Here is a 20,377-nt window from a genome sequence, read left to right as displayed (position 1 = left end):
TTTAGGTTGCAGGGAGGTTCTGAGAACATTTTACTCTGGTTTCTTTAAAGTTTCTTGGGAGGTTTTATTAACGCTCTGAGAACAGAAATGATAGGTTTTGGAATAACTTCCTTAAAACTTTCACTGAATGTTTCATTAAGACTTTTAATAACACTGCCAGCTTATTTTGTTTAAAACATTTTTTTCCTCAGGCATTAATCATGTAAACATATTTATTTTTGTTTGTGCCAAGGCATCAGTGAGAATTGAACATATAATCTTTTGCTCTCGATCGGTGGAATTGGTCCAATTCATCACCAGGATGAAGCTAGCATGACATGTTTTTTGCGCATACAAAGCTGTTCATTTTAGTCTCTTCAAACAGACCCCATTTCAAAGGAATCAAGCACTCATTAAGATCAGGTGTGGCCAATTACTGGGTGCGGCCAACACACGTGAACAAACGCAACAAGATAAAGGATAGAGCGAGTTATGTTGATGCTGAGAATGGAATGAATATGTTTTTAAATAACATTCTTAGAACATTCTCTTAACGTTACTAAAGTTTTTAACATTCTCAGAACAATTTGAGAACATTACTTTAAATAGAACCATGAGGAAACTAGTTTCCTAACCAGTTGACGAACGTTCCTAGAACATTACAAAAATTGAAATGAAATGTAACCACATTTGAACTTTTAGGAAATGTTCTGTTAAGGTAATGAAATAAAGTTTCATTAAAATAACGTTTTTTTGTCAACTTCCGTAAATGTGCTGAGAATGTTCCAAAGCCAAGCAACTGTCCTGCACCATTCCCAGAAAGTTGTGGGAAGGTTGTATGCAAACTAACCATAGGTTAATCACGCTCTCACCAAGCTCTAAGAAACATATGGTTCTCATAACATTATGTGCTAGCTGGGATGGTTCTCATAACATTATGTGCTAGCTGGGATGGTTCTCAGAGCATTATGTGCTAGCTCGGAGCTCACAGCTGAGGACAGAAATAATTTCCAGCACTAGCTCAGCTATCAGGCTTCCCTCTCTTCTCGCTCTCTCTGTCATCTTCCTTTTTCTGTTCACCTCAGGAACAGCCATATTTATTCAATCTAAACAAATACAGCAGATTTTTTTACCTTTATTTAACTAGGCAAATCAGTTAAGAACAAATGTTTATTTACAATGATGGCCTACCGGGAAACAGTTAGTTACCTGCCTTGTTCAGGGGCAGATTGACCAGCACAGAAAGGGGCAGGGGCAAATTGACCTGAGATTGACTAGCACAGAAAGGATTTCAGCTTTAGGCCTATCTGTCACGTTCTGACCTTTATTTCCTTTGTTTTGTATTTATTTAGTAAGGTCAGGGCGTGAGTTGGGGTGGGCAGTCTATGTTTGTGTTTCTATGATTTTGGGATTTCTATGTTTTGGCCTAGTATGGTTCTCAATCAGAGGCAGGTGTCATTAGTTGTCTCTGATTGAGAATCATACTTAGGTAGCCTGGGTTTCACTGTTTGTTTGTGGGTGATTGTCTATGTTGATTGCTTGTGTCATCACAGTTCTCATTTAGCTTCACGGTCGATATTTGTTTATTGTTTTGTATAGTGTGTTTCAGTGTTCAGTGTTTTCTTTATTAAAATTCATCATGAACACATACCACGCCGCATTTTGGTCCTCCGATCCTTCTCGCCTCTCCTCTTCAGATGAAGAGGAGGACGCCCGTGACACTATCATATTCAGAGTCAAACGTGGACAAAATCCTAAATAAAATATGTTAACAATTAAGAAGAAAATAAACTAAGCTAACAAGCTTGAAAAGTCTTGTAAAAGAATTATTCAGCTAAGAATGTATAGTAAAATGAAAGCAATTACTGATAATGTAACACAACACACACACACACACACACACACACACACACAACTAGGCCATAGAGAAGACCCTGTCTGTCTGCTCTGCTCACACACAGAGGGGCTGAGGAGGGTCTTCTGCAGTGCTGATTCCCTGCATTCAGTATATCGTACATTAAAATAATGATTTTACCTGCATATGGAGCCAATTGCTTCCCATAATATTTCAAAACTGTTTGCATTGTAACATAGGCTGACAGTAGCAGAGGATTTATTTTTATGTCATAATTGTATTTGATGACAGGCTTTGCTCCTCCCTGCCAGAGATATAATAGAACAGCCTATTCACTTAATAGTGGGCGCACAGGCTCATCTTGGGTTATGTAGGGTGACCTGGCAGGCTGGTTGAGACCTATGGCAGGGGCCAGGGAGGGGCTGCCTCCTCTGATGGGACAGCTCCTCCTTGGCCTCTGCCATGGGTCCCAACCAGCCTGCCAGGTCACCCCACTCTGAGCAAAGTAGCAGAGGATGCAGAGAGTGGCCCTGTCTGATGGCTGCTGGCTCTAGCCCTGAGAGGCACCCTGCCTGCCTGTCTGTGCATCAGCTGGTGCCCAGCTTTCCCCTCTAACTACCAGGCTACACCCTTTTATTAAACACTGTACATTTTAACACATCTCTGAGGCTGGCGTTCGAAATCCATGCTCATTTAAAATGATTTACACTGTCAGGACTTGGCTCCAGTTCATTTCTCTCTCTCTCGCTAACTATCTGTCTCTCTCGGGGTGGCAGGTAGCTTAGTTGTTAAGATCACTGGGCCAGTAATTGAAATGTTTCTGGTTCAAATCCCTGAGCTGGCAAGGTGCTAAAAATCTGCTGTTCTGCCCTTGAGCAAGGCAGTTAATCCCCATTCAGACAATCCCCCGCACCACTCTGATTCAGAGGGGTTGGGTTAAATGCACAAGACACTATTCAGTTGAATGCATTCAGTTGTACAACTGACTAGGTATCCTCTCACTCTCTCAAGACCAACTTCTACAGTGCTGTGTGACTCAGTAAAGTGGTTGTTCAAAAGATCCTCCTCTGAGTCAACAGTTGTTCACTACGCCACAGCATCTGTGTAGACTTCCTCCACTGACCTGACACTGATGCACAAGGAACCGTTGATAAAACACTAGCGAGAATGTGAGTGCAGTGCAGTACCTCTCTCCTGTACGAAGTAGGCCAGGTAGAGGTCCAGCTCCTTGACCGAGACACTGATGTGGTGTGGCTGGACACAGAGGATGGGGTTGTTGCATGGCCCAGCCTTGACCAGGCGCTCTCCGTCCGTGCTCTCCAGCGGGATGCCCTTGAATAGGATGACCATGACCAGGTCCAGCCTCCATACCTTGTCGGCCTGACGCAGGCAGTCGATCCTCCTCATCTTGCCCTTCTGGTCAGGGTTAGAGAGGACGCAGCAGGGGGGCTTCTTCCCCGTGATGGACAGCACAAAGTCCTCGCGGCACTCAGGCCGGATGTCCTTGCGCAGTTTGGCCAGCAGACGCGACGCCCACTTCTGCTTGACCTCGGGCTTCTCTCCCAGCAGCTCGTCCTTCACTGCCCGCTCTTCGTCCTTAGTCATCCTTTTCTCGTGCTTCTTGAAATACTTGCGTTTGCGCGCCTGCAGGTTGAACCAGGTGTAGGCGAAGGCACGCACATGCGGCAGAAGGGCCTCGATGAACGGATGAAACTCATCCTGGATAAGTGGACAAGAAGAAAGGGGTAAGTACTACTTTCTACATAAATGTACCAGAAGCGACCATGCTGTATGAACCGTAACCTATAACAGTGTATACAGTACATGTGTATGGAACCAATTACTGTAAATAAAGAAAAGTGCAACCATAGTGGTTCTTTGTCTCCATGCTCAGTGGAACACCACCACCAACAGTAATCATTTATTCAATTATGTTTTGTTGATTATTTGCCTTCTTTTGGTCAGATTTTCAACAAACAAAATATACATCTGCATGACTTTGGGGCACCTCACAAGCCACAGTTGCTTTGCTGTTTAGCCCACAACGATTGAGCAATGTTCTCTTGGTATCTCTAATTACTTCCATATTCTCACTGAGCAAAAATCCCATATGCACCAGCCTGCCCTATAAAAGGCATTCAGAGATCATTTGCACATATAATATGCAAAACGATATAGTCTAATATATAGGCATGGTGCCTACGTTCATGTGTTTGCATGTCTGCAGGTTTAGCCAAACAATGTATAGACTAAGGTTTGTTTATGAGCACATCATAGGCTATAAATGCATGCATATGTATGTATGTGTTTGTTCTTGTTCATGAAGGCCCATTAATTGAGTGTGTACAAAGGGGTAATCCATCCAAATGTAATGAAATGTCATTTGCACATACAAGCTGAGTTAAAGATTTATTGCGAGTACAGTGCTCAAATCTGTACAACCCACTTCTCATGCTGCCCTTTAGGTTTTGTGTATTCACCCTGGTGTCCATGAAGTTTAACCCTTTGTGGAATACCGGTGTCACAATATCAACTCTCCGGTGATCATCATCTCTTTCAATTAACTGTAACATTCCAAAATAGAACATTGTAGGATATCCTTCATCAAAGGGTTAACGTTGTTGGTTAATGGCGTCTCTATGGGCTTCTTGGTGTCCACACAGAGAGGTTGGAGTCGAGTGGAGTGTGAAGGTGCTTCAGAGAGCCCATACAGGCCCTAGGAGCCGGCCCAGGGAGCGTAATTGGACATGACTGTATTACACTGCAGATCTCATGCAATTAACAGTCTGCAATACTGCTCTCAAAAGCACAACATTTTAAATGCTTCCAGCTTTCTCAACCATGGCATCCTGCTCTGAGCAGACGACATCGGTTTCACATATATCTCTTTTTTTCTTTAAATCATTCCTCCCATACCAACATTACATTTGATCCAGGGATGGCTAGTGTATTATTTTACTACAGTTTGCATTAAATAAAATATGCATCATGTCCTTGAGGGCATTCTGTATGATAAGGTTTATGCTTGTTGAAGTTTAATCGTAATAAAGCATCTGTGGTGGCAGAGACAGCATCCTTTATTTCACGTTTATTTAGTCTGGCTTCACTGTGTTCCTATTCAGGACAGTTATAAAACAAATATATTGAAAGCAGCGACTCCACTGAGAAGAGGAAACCAGTTGTATACATCCTATTTTAAACAGTAACAGCAGGACAAATTGTGTTTTCATGTCCACTTCACTTATGTCAACTTTATATCTAAACAGGGTTCAAGGAAAACAGTCGGCTGTAATTTCGGGGTTCAGAGTCCTTTGTCTTGGCCTGCTGAACGCAGAGCGCACATACACAAGTATGTACAATCAGTGCCGGAAGAGGGATCATGGAGAAGAGATAGAGTTACTGTGTAAATGTTCCAAAGCTAACAAGTAGAGCAGAGAGAAACTCTCGTGATAGAAACCAGAGGCCTGGAAACCAGACAGACAATCTGGGGCTTTATGAATTTCCAAAAAGAGAAGGCAATTCAACACTGCCACGGGTACAACAAACTCACAGTATGTCTATTTAACGGTTACATAACGTTTGTTTTTAGTAGAGAACGTTTACAGCAGAGCTGCAGCTCTCCAGTCAAGATGAAGAGAGGTTCGCTTCCATTTCAGGCATTCATAATCATATGTGTTTTAGCCAAATGATAACACCACAAAACGTTTAGGAGGGAAAAAGACTCAAGATATTGTAACAATTTGAGTACAAGGCCAAGTCCATTTTCAATATGTGGTATACTTCTCAATTGGGTGCCTATTTTGCCTATTTGTGTCTAGCTCGCACAGACAAGACACCTGACCATGGATGTTCCCCTGTCTGGCCCATGGATAGAGTTCCTCTCATTAAAAACATTGAGCTGGAATATGAACACCAACCACCGCTGCAGCAAAAGTAAACACTAACATACTTTCATTGAGGTTAGTTCCTATTTTAAAAATATTTCCATGACATTTAGAGTGAACTCCAAACGTGCATTTCTGGACTTTAGGGCATGTCCCTCTTTTCCACTTATCCCTGCCTCCCTTTTATGGGGTCCTTATGTTTTCATAGCTCCCTCCATCCACATACCCCCTAGCTACAGCATCCATCTGTGCAAACTAGACTTTTACAGGCCCCTAATGGTAGCCTCTAGCTACACAAACCTGTCCTTCTTTCACCTGTGCCCTACCGTCTCTCTGTCCCAACCCCACAGCAACACAGGACAGTTTCTTAACTGTACAGGGGAATAGAGGTCTGAGACCATCATTTAAAAGTACCCAATAACCTAGCGGTGAAACTAGTGTTGTCTTATCGAACGTTAAGGTAGTGAACGTTATTTATGATAAGGGTTACTTACATGGAGAAAATCGGACCTCTCTGAAATCAAAACGGATGGCCCTCCCCCTAAACCCTCCCTGAAGCTTGAAAAAAAAGAGTGACCCTCACCTATGCCCAAAATAACAACTAAAACAAAGTGGATAGCAGAAAACATGTCTATACCGTTTACCATCACTTCTTGGACAGACCAGAGCCTTAGATATGCAGTTTTAAAAACTGTTTTTTGTCCTGTAAGCATTGCATGGCAGCACAGGAATTTTGATAGTGTACAGGGCTGCAGGCCAGAACGTTGTGGGTTTGCAGACCACTGTGGACAAGGGTAGGGGTGGAAAGATCTCCTTTATAGTAAAAGCATTGCATGAGTCTATCATCGTATTTCATGCAATTCTATGTCATTTTACATATTAGCAGAATCTTTTTTAATACCACACAAATTACAGAAATGACATGCTAAGAATGGACAGAGAGATAGGTCCATGTGTTCATCTTATCATATTTCTTCAATGCCAAATCAGTGTGACATGTTTGCAACGAAGCTCTCCCTGTTTGCAAATAATTAAATCTGAGACGTCATAAGGAATCTGAGCATGTTACTTGCATAGGTTAGGCCTACCTTTCCACCCCAGACAGATTAAGCCTACTGATGCAGAAGATTTTAAGCTTAAACTGCTGGCTACTCTTCTTCCGTGGCTTAACCCAGCTAGTGTAGGTAACAAGGTAGGTAGGTGTTTCCCTAAATGCTGTCTGGGTTTAAACATCTTCTACACAGAAAGTGAATATCTCAATTCATAGTGACAGAATTAGATTACTTCCAAAGCAAAGTCCATTTTTGTCTCCTCGGCTATAGAAGGTTGTAGCTCAGCCTCTAAATGTCAAAGAACCGAACCAATTATATCCCCTTATGCACCGGACCCACATCTTTCCCGGGCATTTTACAGCTTGTTTATAGCATACAGCATCGCGGACCTAATCGCTGTTATAGATAACTTTATATAACCAATCCTTATATTATTCTAAATCTTAAACTAACAATGGGTAGGCCTGTGCTTTTTTCCATTTTCTGTAATTAAATGTAAGCCTATGGCATGCATACCTTCTCATACGCTCTCAATTCCAGTTTTGGTTTTAATTACTTTAACAGCCTTCACTGACACAGAGGTAGGCTATTTAAAGAGTGCATGGCGGGTGAAGGAATTGACCGACAAAATCAATGTGTATAGCAGCCTATAGCTTAATTTCGTCTGTGACACAGGTAGGCCTACCTCTTATTTCTTAAATAGGAAGACATATGCTCTAACACAAAGCCCTCTTGTTGTTAGTAAAGTCTAATTAAAAATGAGAACGGTGTAAATTAATTATCCCTATTCGAATTTGCCTACTTTCAGCACCATGAGCTGTCCATTTCCGATTGATTGTGCCGGGGCTGCTGCTTCAAGTTTCAGCCCCACAATGTAAGTTATTCGAAACTGGCTTATTGTGAGGTCAATAACTATGACAAATACATAATGGGCAACAAATACATTGTTTTGAATAAAATATATTATAGTAGTAGCAAACTATCAAAGTTGACCTCCGGTCCTCCTCATCTTTGCTCTATCCTTCTCAAACTGAACTGAACATAGGCTAGGCTATAACAGGGATCATCAACTAGATTCAGTCGTGGGCCGATTTGTTCTTGAGCGGATGGTCGGGGGCCAAATTCGGACTTGGGCCGCCAGTTGGCGAACCCTGGGGTTATAGGCTAGTCCGTGCGCAAGATAATGCATTTTTGGACTAGGCCTATCCCCCAAAATAGGCACACTTAATATTGCGTGCCCAGAGTTGAATCAGAGATGAGGGGTGGCATCGGGCACACATCGATATATAGTCTAATAAGCAACTAATTCTACAACACTGAGAAATATAGACATTTCTTCAATTACAAATTACATGACCCTCCCCTGGACTAGATTTAAAAGATACTAAACCCTCCCCTTCACTGAAATTGAAAAAGCATGACCCTCCCCCATTTTCCTCCAGTTAACCATTCTGTAAATGTTGATCCATCCATAACTACAGAATTAAAGATGAGAATGAAAAAGCTGTGCAGAGTAAAGGAGTTGAGGGAAGGAGTTGAGAAGCGGACCCTCTCTCTCCTTTCCATATTGGGCAGGGACCCGCTCTAATGGAATGCTATAGTTTTTCTACAATCTAAATCAGAAGGTTGCCTTGACTTCAGATTTGTTTACACTCTGACAATGAGAATGTTATTGATAAACAGAGGTGATGAATGAGTTCCCATATGGCAGACCGACTGCAGATCTTTGATCAGAGCCTGGGTCTGAAGGCAGCTCAGCGCAGAGCAGAGGCCTGCTAAGATATCTGTCCTGTGCACCTATCAGTTTGGCCATTCAATAGTATATACTGGTGGCTACTGACTGGAGTCAGAGTGGCCAGAAATAACCTGAGTCCAGAGCCCTGCTCACAGAGGAAAGACATGGCCATCACAGCTGTGTTTGTGCAGTAATTGAATCATTTTGTTTTTGCAGAGCCCAGGGAGATGTGTTTTTATTCCTGCTCGTTGCTCGGATACCATTTTTATTATGTCTTAAACAGAGAATGTAATTTCTTTGCAAATCCTTTTCCGAGGAGACAGGAATCAGAGGGGGGGTTGGTCTTTCTAGCGAATGAGAGAATGGTGGAGTTGTGGTCAGATGCACAATGTTGCCATGGTCACACTTTGTGCCAAGCACGTGCCACAACCCAAGCAAAGAAGGAGAGGGTGGAAAGTAATTCTTACAGTTGATGAAATAACACATCTAAGCTATGAAACTTTCAAATTACTTCTACAGAATCTACCACCTTTGTCATCAGGAAGGTTGGTATAGCCTTACCCTATTTTGCATTGTGAATATTGTAGGTACGGTATTATAACATCAACTTAAACTGAAGAGCTGTATTTTTCCCCCCATATTCTCTTTATCGAGGCAAGTGTAATGTTGAATTCATTATGCTCAGAATTGACACCTTTCTAAGCTTTCATGACAAGAATTCCTCCCTCCACACCCCATCCTGCACTGTACCTACAGCAATCGCCAGAGGCTCTGAATCAAAATGGCAAAATCTCCTTCCCTCTCTCATTTCAATGCTAATGGTTGTAGAATACTAAAACAGCTGATTGCCAAGAAAGCCGAAAAATGCTCTCTGCTAGTACCAAAGGCCTTCTAACCACACTACCAGCCAACTACACCTACAAAAAGGCACAACACTGGAGAGGAGGGAACCAGATTTAGAAGGAAAGTGCCGAGGGTGTGACTGGCTAAACACTGACCATCCATGAAAGTGTCTGCAGTGTCCATCTCCTCCAGACCATCAGCACAATTCCACTCTTTTCCTTGGTCAGTTATGGTGTGAAAAGCATCGTTCCCTCAAGAACAAACGATCAGTAATAACCCCAAGACTGCACCAATCTCACCACTCATCTCTATTACAGGAATGTCCCTGCGTGATACTGAATGTAGATATCTAAATAACTGTTAGCTCCGTTACTGAGTAATAAATAGTTAGGGAAAGTGTGTCGGCCTGTTTCCAGCAGGGCCGTGGTATGGCTGTGCATGTTAAGTGGGTCAAAGGGGATGTTGTGTTGACTTCCAGCAGTGAGTCATCCTGCCTAGTAGCTGCACAATCGCTGAGTCAGCCCTCAGCCACGCACAGTGACAATAGAGGGCAGGGAGGAGGGATGGGCACTGGAACAGAGGCAGCAAGCTACAGAGGAGGGAAGACTCACTGCGGTATTTGGGTTAGCTCACTCTGTCGATCTCCTTCGCTGTCCCACATGGAGGCTACAGCTTTGTGACGGTCTCACAACTATAGAGGTGCTCCATCAACTGAAAGGGAACATTCTGACCTTTGAAATGTTGATCTAACAAACTGTATTTTGTGGTTCGTCGGTATAAGTTCAGAGTCAAACACACCATACTCACTATGCGGCAGTATGGGTTCAGAGTCAGACACGCCATACTCACAATGACTCAATTAAATACTGGGAAAAACCCATCCGCAATTTCCACGTCAAAGTTCTTTATTAGTGTTGATGAACAGAACACTCATTCTCTCCCAAAGTGAGAGAGATATGTGCATGTGGTGTATGTGGCCAGTGGTGTAAAGTACTTAAGTAAAAATACTTTAAAGTACTACTGTCATGCCCTGGTCTAAGTATTTTGTGTTTTTCTTCATGTAACCTCTCCCACTAACAGTTGCTCCTTTGGCGGCTAGAGGGTCCTCTCCCGTCGAAGATCTCCCCTCCCATGACCAGAAATCCTTGTTGCAGCGTGTCGATTGCGATCCATATTTATTAAACCCACGACTAAACACTAAACACGACTAAAACACTAAACACTACAAAACAATAAACGTAATGAAAAAACCGAAAACAGCCTATCTAGTGCAAACTAACAGAGAGTACAAGGGTCAGGCCAGGGTGTGGCATGGGGTTTTTGTATTGTGGTGTGTTTTGTCTTGGGGTTTTGGTGTGATTTCTGGACATGGGAGGAAATCCTAAACGGAGAAGGACCCTGGGCTCAGCCTGGAGAATATCGCCGCCCCAAAGAAGAACTGGAGGCGGCGAAAGCGGAGAGGCGCCGGTATGAGGAGGCAGCACGGCGACTCGGAAGGAAGCCTGAGAGTCAGCCGCAAAAATTTCTTGGGGGGGGGCTCAGGGAGAGTGTGGCAGAGTCAGGAGTCAGACCTGAGCCAACTCTCCCTGTTTATCGTGAAGAGCCAAGGAGGAGACCAGAATCAGAGCCGGTGTTGGAGGTGACCGAAGCAGAGACTGTGAAGGAGTTAATGGGGAAATTGGAGGAGAGAGAAATGAGGGAGTTGCTGTGTTGGTGCTTTTTGCATGGAATTCGCCCGACGGAACGTGTCGGGGATTTGATGGCACCTGGGTTAGCACTCCATACTCGTCCTGAGGTGCGTGTTAGTCGGCTGGTGAAGTTGGTGCCAGCCTCACGCACCAGGCCTCCTGTGCACATCCCTAGCCTTGCACGTCCTGTGCCAGCACTGCTCTCAAGATCTCCAGTACGCCTTCACGGTCTAGCCCATCCTGTGCCACCTCCAAATCAAATCAAATCAAATTTATTTATATAGCCCTTTGTACATCAGCTGATATCTCAAAGTGCTGTACAGAAACCCAGCCTAAAACCCCAAACAGCAAGCAATGCAGGTGTAGAAGCACGGTGGCTAGGAAAAACTCCCTAGAAACTCCAGCCCTCCACACTCCAGCCCTCCGGTAGCAGCTCCCCGCACCAGGCTTCCTGTGCGTGTTCTCGGTTCAGTACCACCAGTACCAGCACCACGCATCAGGCCTACAGTGCGCCTCGCCTCTCCAGCTCTGCCGGAGCCTTTCTCCTCTCCTGCGCTGCCGGAGTCTCCCGTCTGTTCAGCGCTGCAGGAGCCTTTCTCCTCTACAGCGCTGCTGGAGTCTCCTGCCTGTTCAGCGCAGCCAGAGCCTTTCTCCTCTACAGCGCTGCTGGAGTCTCCCGCCTGTTCAGCGCAGCCAGAGCCTCTCTCCTCTCCTGCGCTGCCGGAGTCTCCCACCTGTTCGGAGCAGCCAGAGCTGCCAGCCTGCATGGAGAAGCCAGAGCTGCCAGCCGGCATGGAGCAGCCAGAGCTGGCAGTCTGCATAGAGCAGCCAGAGATGTCAGTCTGCATGGAGCAGCCAGAACTGTCAGTCTGCAAGGAGCTGCCAGTCTGCAAGGAGCTGCCAGTCTGCACGGAGCTGTCAGTCTGCATGGAGCAGCCAGAACTGTCAGTCTGCAAGGAGCTGCCAGTCTGCAAGGAGCTGCCAGTCTGCACGGAGCTGTCAGTCTGCAAGGAGCTGTCAGTCTGCAAGGAGCTGCCAGTCTGTAAGGAGCTGCCAGTCTGCAAGGAGCTGCCAGTCTGCACGGAGCTGCCAGTCTGCAAGGAGCTGTCAGTCTGCAAGGATCTGCCAGTCTGTAAGGAGCTGCCAGTCTGCAAGGAGCTGCCAGTCTGCACGGAGCCGCCAGAGCTGCCAGTCTGTAAGAAGCCGCCAGAGCTGTCAGCCTACATGGAGCAGCCAGAGCCGCCAGTCAGCGTGGAGCAGCCAGAGCCGCCAGTCAGCATGGAGCAGCCAGATCTTTCAGTCTGCCAGGATCCGCCAGTCGGCCAGACTCTTCCAGATCTGCCAGTCAGCCAGACTCTTCCAGATCCGCCAGTCAGCCAGACTCTTCCAGATCTGCCAGTCAGCCAGACTCTTCCAGATCCGCCAGTCAGCCAGACTCTTCCAGATCCGCCAGTCAGCCAGACTCTTCCAGATCTGCCAGTCAGCCAGACTCTTCCAGATCTGCCAGTCAGCCAGACTCTTCCAGATCTGCCAGTCAGCCAGACTCTTCCAGATCTGGCAGTCAGCCAGACTCTTCCAGATCTGCCAGTCAGCCAGACTCTTCCAGATCTGCCAGTCAACCAGACTCTTCCAGATTTGCCAGTCAACCAGACTCTTCCAGATCTGCCAGTCAACCAGACTCTTCCAGATCCGCCAGTCAGCCGGGATCTGCCAGAACTGCCAGTCGGCCAGGATCCGCCAGTCGGCCAGGATCCGCCAGTCGGCCAGGATCCGCCAGTCGGCCAGGATCTGCCAGTCGGCCAGGATCTGCCAGATCTGCCAGTCAGCCAGGATCTGCTGAAACCACCAGCCAGCCAGGATCTGGTAGATCTACCTACCTGCCTGAGCTTCCTCTCAATCCTGAGCTTTCTCTCACTCCTGAGCTTTCTCTCACTCCTGAGCTTTCTCTCACTCCTGAGCTTTCTCTCACTCCCGAGCTTCCTCTCACTCCCGAGCTTTCTCTCACTCCCGAGCTTTCTCTCACTCCCAAGCTTTCTCTCACTCCCGAGCTTCCCCTCAGTCCCGAGCTTCCCCTCAGTCCCGAGCTTCCCCTCAGTCCCGAGCTTCCCCTCAGTCCCGAGCTGTCCTTCAGTCCCGATCTGCTCCTCAGTCCAGTGGGGTTCTGGGTGGGGACTACTAGGCCATGGTCGGCGGCGAGGGTGGACTATCCAGGGACGCGAGGAGAGAGGACTAAGACATTGACTGAGTGGGTTCCACGTCCCGCGCCGGAGCCGCCACCATGGACAGACGCCCACCCGGACCCTCCCTATTGTTTTGAGGTGCGTTCGGGAGTGGTGTGTTTTGTCTTGGGGTTTTGGTGTGTATGTATTGGGATTGTAGCTAGTGGGGTTATCTAGCAAAGTCTATGGCTGTCTGGAGTGGTTCTCAATCAGAGGCAGGTGTTTATCGTTGTCTCTGATTGGGAACCATATTTAGGCAGCCATGTTCTTTGAGTTTGTCATGGGTGATTGTCCTTAGTGTCGTTGTTCCTATCTCTTTATTTCTTTACACAAGTATAGGCTGTTTCGGTTTTCGTTACGTTCTTTGTTTTGTAGTGTTTTGTGTTTATTCGTGTTTCACGTTGTTCATTAAACATGGATCGCAATCTACACGCTGCGTTTTGGTCCGACTATCCTTCACACCTAGAAAACCGTAACAACTACTTAAGTAGTTTTTGAGGGTATCTGTACTTTACTTTAATATTTTTCACTACTTTTACTTTTACTGAACTCAATTCTTTAAGAAAATATTGTACTTTTTACTCCACACATTTACCTTGACACCCAAAAGTACTCGTTACATTTTGAATGCTTAGCAGGACAGGAAAATGGTCCAATTCCCACACTTATCAAGAGAACATCCCTGGTCATCTCTACTATCTGTGATCTGGTGGACTCACTAAACACACAGGCTTCATTTGTAAATGTGTGAATGTTGTAGAGTGCCCCTGGCTATCCGTAAATAAATAAAAACAATAAAATGGTGCCCTCTGCTTTGCTTAATATAAGGAATTAGAAATTATTTATACTTTTACTTTTGATACTTAAGTATATTTTAGTATTTACTTTTGATACTTAAGTATATTTCAAACCAAATACTTTTAGACTTTTACTCAAGTAGTATTTTACTGGGTGATTTTACTTTTCCTTGAGTCATTTTCTATTACGGTATATTTACTTTTACTCAAGTATGACAATTGGGTACTTTTTACACCACTGGTTATGACCATTGTCCATGGCTCTTCTTCTTCTTAGAAAAGACTGAACATGAATGAATTGCATCTGTTTCCCACAGTCTCACTGAAAGTAGTGAGGGTGCATCATTCCTTGCCATTATTGGAGTGGCAAATAAACCTCATTAACTCCACTGCATGCTATTAACAATACATGCTTTATGTTGACGGATCTACACTATAAATACAAAAGTATGTGGACGCCCCTATAAATAAGTGGATTCGGCTATTTTAGCCACACCCGTTGCTGACAGGTGCATAATATCGAGCACACAGCCATGCAATCTCCATAGACAAACATTGGCTGTAGAATGGACTTACGGAAGAGCTCAGTGACTTTCATCGTGGCACCATCATAGGATGACACCTTTACAACAAGTCAGTTCATCAGATTTCTGCCCTACTAGAGCTGCCCCGGTCAACTGTAAGTGCTCGTATTGTGAAGTGGAAATGTCTAAGAGCAACAACGGGTCAGCCGCGAAGTGGTAGGCCACACAAGCTCAAAGAACGGGACCACCGAGTACTGAAGTGCAAAATCGTCTGTCCTCGGTTGCAACACTACTGAGTTCCAAACTGCCTCTGGAAGCAATGTCAGCATAAGAACTGTTTGTCGGGAGCTTCATGAAATGGGTTTTCATGGCCGAGCAGCCGCACACAAGCCTAAGATCCTCATGCGCAATGCCAAGTGTCAGCTGGAGTGGTGTAAAGCTTGCCGCCATTGGACTCTGGAACAGTGTAAACGTGTTCTCTGGAGTGATGACTCACGCTTCACCATCTGGCAGTACGACGGATGAATCTGGGTTTGGCGGGTGCCAGGAGAACACTACTTGCCTCAATGCATAGTGCCAACTGTATAGTGCCAACTAATGTTTGGTGGGGGAGGAATAATGGTATGGGGCTGTTTTTCATGGTTCGGGCTAGGCCCCTTAGTTCCAGTGGAGGGAAATCTTAATGCTACAGATTCTAGACGATTCCGTGCTTCCAACTTTGTGGCAACAGTTTGAGGAAGGCCCTTTCCCATTTATGCATAACAATGCACCTGTGCAGAAAGCGAGGTCCATACAGAAGTGGTTTGTTGAGATTTGTGTGGAAGAACTTGACTGGACTGCACAGAGCCCTGACCTCAACCCCATTGAAAATCTTTGGGATGAATTGGAACGCCGACTGCGAGCCAGGCCTAATCACCCAACATCAGTGCCCGACCTCACTAATGCTCTTGTGGCTGAATGGAAAAAAGTTCCCAAAGCAATGTTCCAACATCTAGAGGAAAGCCTTCCCAGAAGAGTGGAGGCTAATATACCAGCAAAGGAGGGGACCAACTCCATATTAATGGCCATGATTTTGGAATGAGATGTTCGAAGAACAGGTGTCCACATACTTTTGGTCATGTAGTGTAATCCCTGCGTCTGCCTTGGGATTAAGTAGCACAAGCAGCCGTGTGTCTGGGCTGCTTTCAGACGGACCTCTGTGGGCCTTCAACACACCCCATGAGAGCCCCTAACGTGGGAAAGGAGACTGTGAGATAATGACTATGCATGTCTGTGTGTACATAGGATGGTTGAACATGTGAGGGTCTGGCTGTCTAGGCTTGGCAAAGGGCTGTTATAGTAAAAGACATCCTGAGAGAGTAATTGATAATGTCGTCTTGCCTCGTCTTCAAAACATCAAGCAAAAGTCCTTTCAACGTGATAAAACATAATTTAGTAGCATGGGAATGATGGGGGTAGGTTTTCTAATGACAAATCTCAAGATTTGAGAACCGTTCAAGAAGTCACAGCATCTTAACCATTCCAGTAGTGAAAATAAACTGTGACATTGGGATCCAAATACAAATCTACAGATTTACTCTCTTAATTTGATCACTCTGTTATTTCAGAGAATTTTCCTGCACAGCAGGAAATGCAAATTGTAGTGTATTGAAGAATTCTGAAGTTTGTCATTTCCACTTTCACATGTCAGACTTGATTTGCACTAAAGAAAAATGTATCAACCACTCCAAAAATGTCCATTAATTATAATCCACATAATAATTCACATTTTCTGTTGCTGCAGGATTATTTTCCAGCTGTGAGAAACTGGTCAAATTAAGATGGTACATTTGTGTAGGCAATTTCAATTTCAGTCATGACTGGATCTGTGATCTTTTAGTTTGTTTGTGGGAGGGAGAGAGTTTGGTGTTTCCTATGCCATTCTGAGATGTCATCAACCATATGTTTTAGATCCTCGGGTGACGAGAGACACCCAGTAATGTCATGATGAAAGATTCAAGAAGTGCAAATTAGAGCTGGGCGATATATCAAATTAATTAGATTAATTCTAATGTATGTTTTTGCATGATATTCCAAATACCTGTATCACAAGAATCAAGCATTACATTTTTTTCATTTTATGAGCATTTATGTCCACTTCTTCTCATGTTGTCGTTTCGGTCTCATCTCCTTAGTGGCTTTTGTGCCGTGTGCAGGGCCAGATTAATGAAACAACGGGGCCCTGGTCCATGGGGGTCCCAAGAGGCAGCAAAAAATATAAAAATGTACAATTAAAATAAAAACGTTATTATAGGTGCAGTATATATTTTATATTTTTTAACTGCAAGTGCCAACCACAAAAAGTCTCAGGAGCCTGCTCTCAATGAGTGTAGACTCCCTGCTGCTGCCTGCTGCCGCTCTGCTAATCTTAGGAAGGAGGGAGGAGAGGAGGTAGGGGCCCATGTGGGTAACTGGGGGGCCCTGCCTTGATTGGGTAACTGATTCATAAAATATAAAATAAAAACTGCATAATAAATACATGTGACTGGCCAATTGTGTGAGTCAGGGGCTGGGCCCGAGAGGCAAAAACATGACTTTTTTAAAAATTATTATATTTTATTATCCAACCACAGGAGCCTGCTCTCAATGTTCAAAATACACCAGAGAGCATCATTTAGCCACAGAGAATCAATAGTTTAAAAAAAAATAACTGTGGATTTAAGTTTTATCACAAGCACAAAATTAGGGAAACACCTACATTGAGCGTCTTTAAAAGGGTGTTTGCGCCACCATGAGCTGCCAGAACAGCTTCAACGCGCCTTGGCATAGATTCTACAAGTTGACCTAAACCATGCCGGGCAAATGCACCTCACACCATAACATCCCTTGTTAACTCAAGTGTTTCCTTTATTTTGGCAGTTACAGGTATGTCTACACAGGAACACTGCAGTTTGGGCAGCATGCGAGACAAACATAGGCTACAGCTTGTTGCTTTGTGGCCATAGACATATAATCCATAGAAGGGTTTTGTAACCTCTTACACTGGTAATTTGACTGGGTACACTAGCAATGGGTGCCAGTCTTGACTTGAATGGGAACTGCCATCTATGGATTGTATTTCTAAGGTTGGTTGCAGCTGTCGGGGGCCTGCCACTCGCAACAACAAAGATGGGAAATCACTTTTTCCTCTCAGACAAGGGGTTTCAACTCGCTATTTGCATTAGAGGTTTGGTCCAACAGAATCGATCATTTGGACACCAAAACACAATGCGACAATATTTGCCTAGTCTGTTTTATAAATGTGCAATAAGCATAAAACACAATTATGAATGGAATGGACAACTTGTTCTCATTCTGATGAATAAGCTGGGCCACTTGATTTCAACATCTGAACAAAGTGGACAGGCTAGCATGCTGTTCAAACAGTTGGAGACGGACAGAAGGGAGCGTTCATTACAATTGAACTGTTCTGCCCTGTTAGCTATAAAATATACTGAACAAAAACATAAACGCAACATGCAACAATTTAGTTACAGTTCAAATGAGGAAATCAGTCAAGTGAAATAAATGTAGTAGGCCATAATTTATGGATTTCACATGATTAGGAATACAGATATGTATCTGTTGGTCACAGATTCCTTTAAAAAAAAATGGGCCTCGGGATCTCGTCATGGTATTTTTGTGCATTCAAATTGCCATTAATAAAATGCAATTGTGTTCGTTCTCAGTAGCTTATGTCTGCCCATACCATAACCCCACCGCCACCATGGTGCACTCTCTTCACAATGTTGACATCAGCAACTGCTCGCTCACACGACGCCATACATGTGGTCTGAGGTTGTGTGTCCGGTTGGACGTACTGCCAAATCCTCTAAAACAACGTTGGAGACGGCTTACAGTAGAGAAATGAACATTCAATTATCTGGCAACAGCTCTGGTGGATATTCCTGCAGCCGATTGCACACTCCCTCAAAACTTGAGACATCTGTGGCATTGGGTTGTGTGACAAAACTGCACATTTTAGTGGCTTTTATTGTCCCCAGCACAAGCTGCACCTGTGTAATGATCATTCTGTTTAATCAGCTTCTGATATGCCACACCTGTAAGGTGGATGGATTATCTTGGCAAAGGAGAACTGCTTACAAACAGGGATGTAAACAAAATTGTGCACATAATTTGAGAGAAATAAGCTTTTTGTGCATATGGAACATTTCTGGGATCTTTTATTTCAGCTTATGAAAAATGGGACCAATACTTTACATGTTGCATTGATATTTTTGTTCAGTGTAGATCCAAGTAGGCTAAACCTGAAATATAAAGATTCCTATAAAGATTAGCTGGTTACTCACCAGCACGTGGGCTTGTGCTTGAGAGATCTGTTCGAATTGTCTATTATGCCTACTACAAGAAGCGAATGTGCATTATGCATATGTAACAGTATAACTTTAGTCTGTCCCCTTGCACCGACCCTGGCGCGATTCGGGGACACTCTGCACACGTCAACAGTCACCCTCGAAGCATCGTTACCCATCAAAAGCCGCGGGGGAACCACTACTTCAAGGTCTCAAAGCGAGTGACGTCACCGATTGCAACGCTATTAGCGCGCACCACCGCTAACTAGCTAGCCATTTCACATCGGTTACACATAGTTCTGGTTACATTTGTAACAAAAGGGGCATTTTCATAGACTTAAAAGCCAGATCAGTGATTACTGCAAAAAAGCAGGTTAAACTATTTTGATAAAATAATGACATTATTAGTGGGTCTTATGATTGTGGACACATAATTTCACAAGCCCTGAATTCATTAGATTATTGCTTACTGTTTTAAATACAGTGTATTTGACCTTATTGTATCACAAAGCTTATTTAGAATTAAAAATGAGATATATATTTGTGAATCGCCCATAAGTTTGAAAATAGTAAAGATATGATTTTTAGGCCATGTCGCCCAGCCCTAGTGCGAATACAGATTCACAATTACACAGTTTGAAGCAAAAAATCAAACGTATCTCTCCACCTCCGTCCGTGCCAGAATGATGAACCTAAGCTGAAAATACTCTGCTGATTCAAGGTGAAACCCCTGATAAGCCCACTTTCCTGGAAATGCAATATGATTCATTTTTTGTGTCCGTGTCTCACTTCTAATAACTTACTTTGCATCTGTCCTCTCCCACCCTCCCCTGGCTTTTTCATACTGAGAGAGAGGAGAGGTGAGAGAGGAGAGATGAGAGAGAGAGAGAGAGAGAGAGAGAGAGAGAGAGAGAGGCAAGCTGTCAAGAAATGATCTGGTTTGTACCATGAGGTCCTCTACCCATGAGAACTGAAAGTCAAGTTCTGAGAGCAGGATGAGACTGCAGCTGAGACCACCACCACGGTTAGGTTGTTAGGCCCTCAGTGTGGGAACAAGACCACTGCTGCAGCCTGCCATTGAAACTGACAACACTGCCAGCCCGGTTCTGATCGCAGGTGTGCTAGTAGGCCAGAAACAGACAGGCAGTCAGACATTAGCTCCATTGATTGGTGCAGCATAACAGAAAATGGCACAGTGGAGTCATGTCTCAAAATCGATAGCTTTTCAACACCTTTTGCTCTCCCTCTTTCCCAGCTCTCTCTCTCTCTCTCTCTCTCAATTAAATTCAATTCAATTCAAGGGCTTTATTGGCATGGGAAATATATGTTAACATTGCCAAAGCAATCTCCCTCTCTCTCTCTCTCTGGCAGTGTTTTTTCTGTGTGTTATGTAAGCTACAGAGTAGACATATGTATACTCTATCTGATCAATGATCCATTTGTTCTTCATTAAATTGTACCAAACACTTT

The 20,377-nt window shown here is 44.3% G+C and overlaps 1 protein-coding gene across 7 annotated transcripts in view; it reads right to left on the bottom strand.

Moving 5' to 3' along the window:
* Window positions 1–20,377, bottom strand: part of LOC112243585 (nuclear factor I/C) — a 127,335-nt gene that overhangs the window by 82,895 nt on the left and 24,063 nt on the right. For all 7 annotated transcript variants that reach the window (XM_042310820.1, XM_042310771.1, XM_042310894.1 and 4 more), the window contains exon 2: window positions 3,022–3,553. In XM_042310820.1, the coding sequence (XP_042166754.1) occupies window positions 3,022–3,553 (532 nt within the window). The remainder of the gene's footprint in view (window positions 1–3,021; window positions 3,554–20,377) is intronic.

The sequence above is a fragment of the Oncorhynchus tshawytscha genome, linkage group LG01 (genome assembly GCF_018296145.1).
Source record: "Oncorhynchus tshawytscha isolate Ot180627B linkage group LG01, Otsh_v2.0, whole genome shotgun sequence".
Classification (NCBI taxonomy): domain Eukaryota; kingdom Metazoa; phylum Chordata; class Actinopteri; order Salmoniformes; family Salmonidae; genus Oncorhynchus; species Oncorhynchus tshawytscha.
The sequence above is the reverse complement of the archived record's forward strand: the minus strand, read 5'-3'. Positions and strand labels throughout refer to the sequence as shown.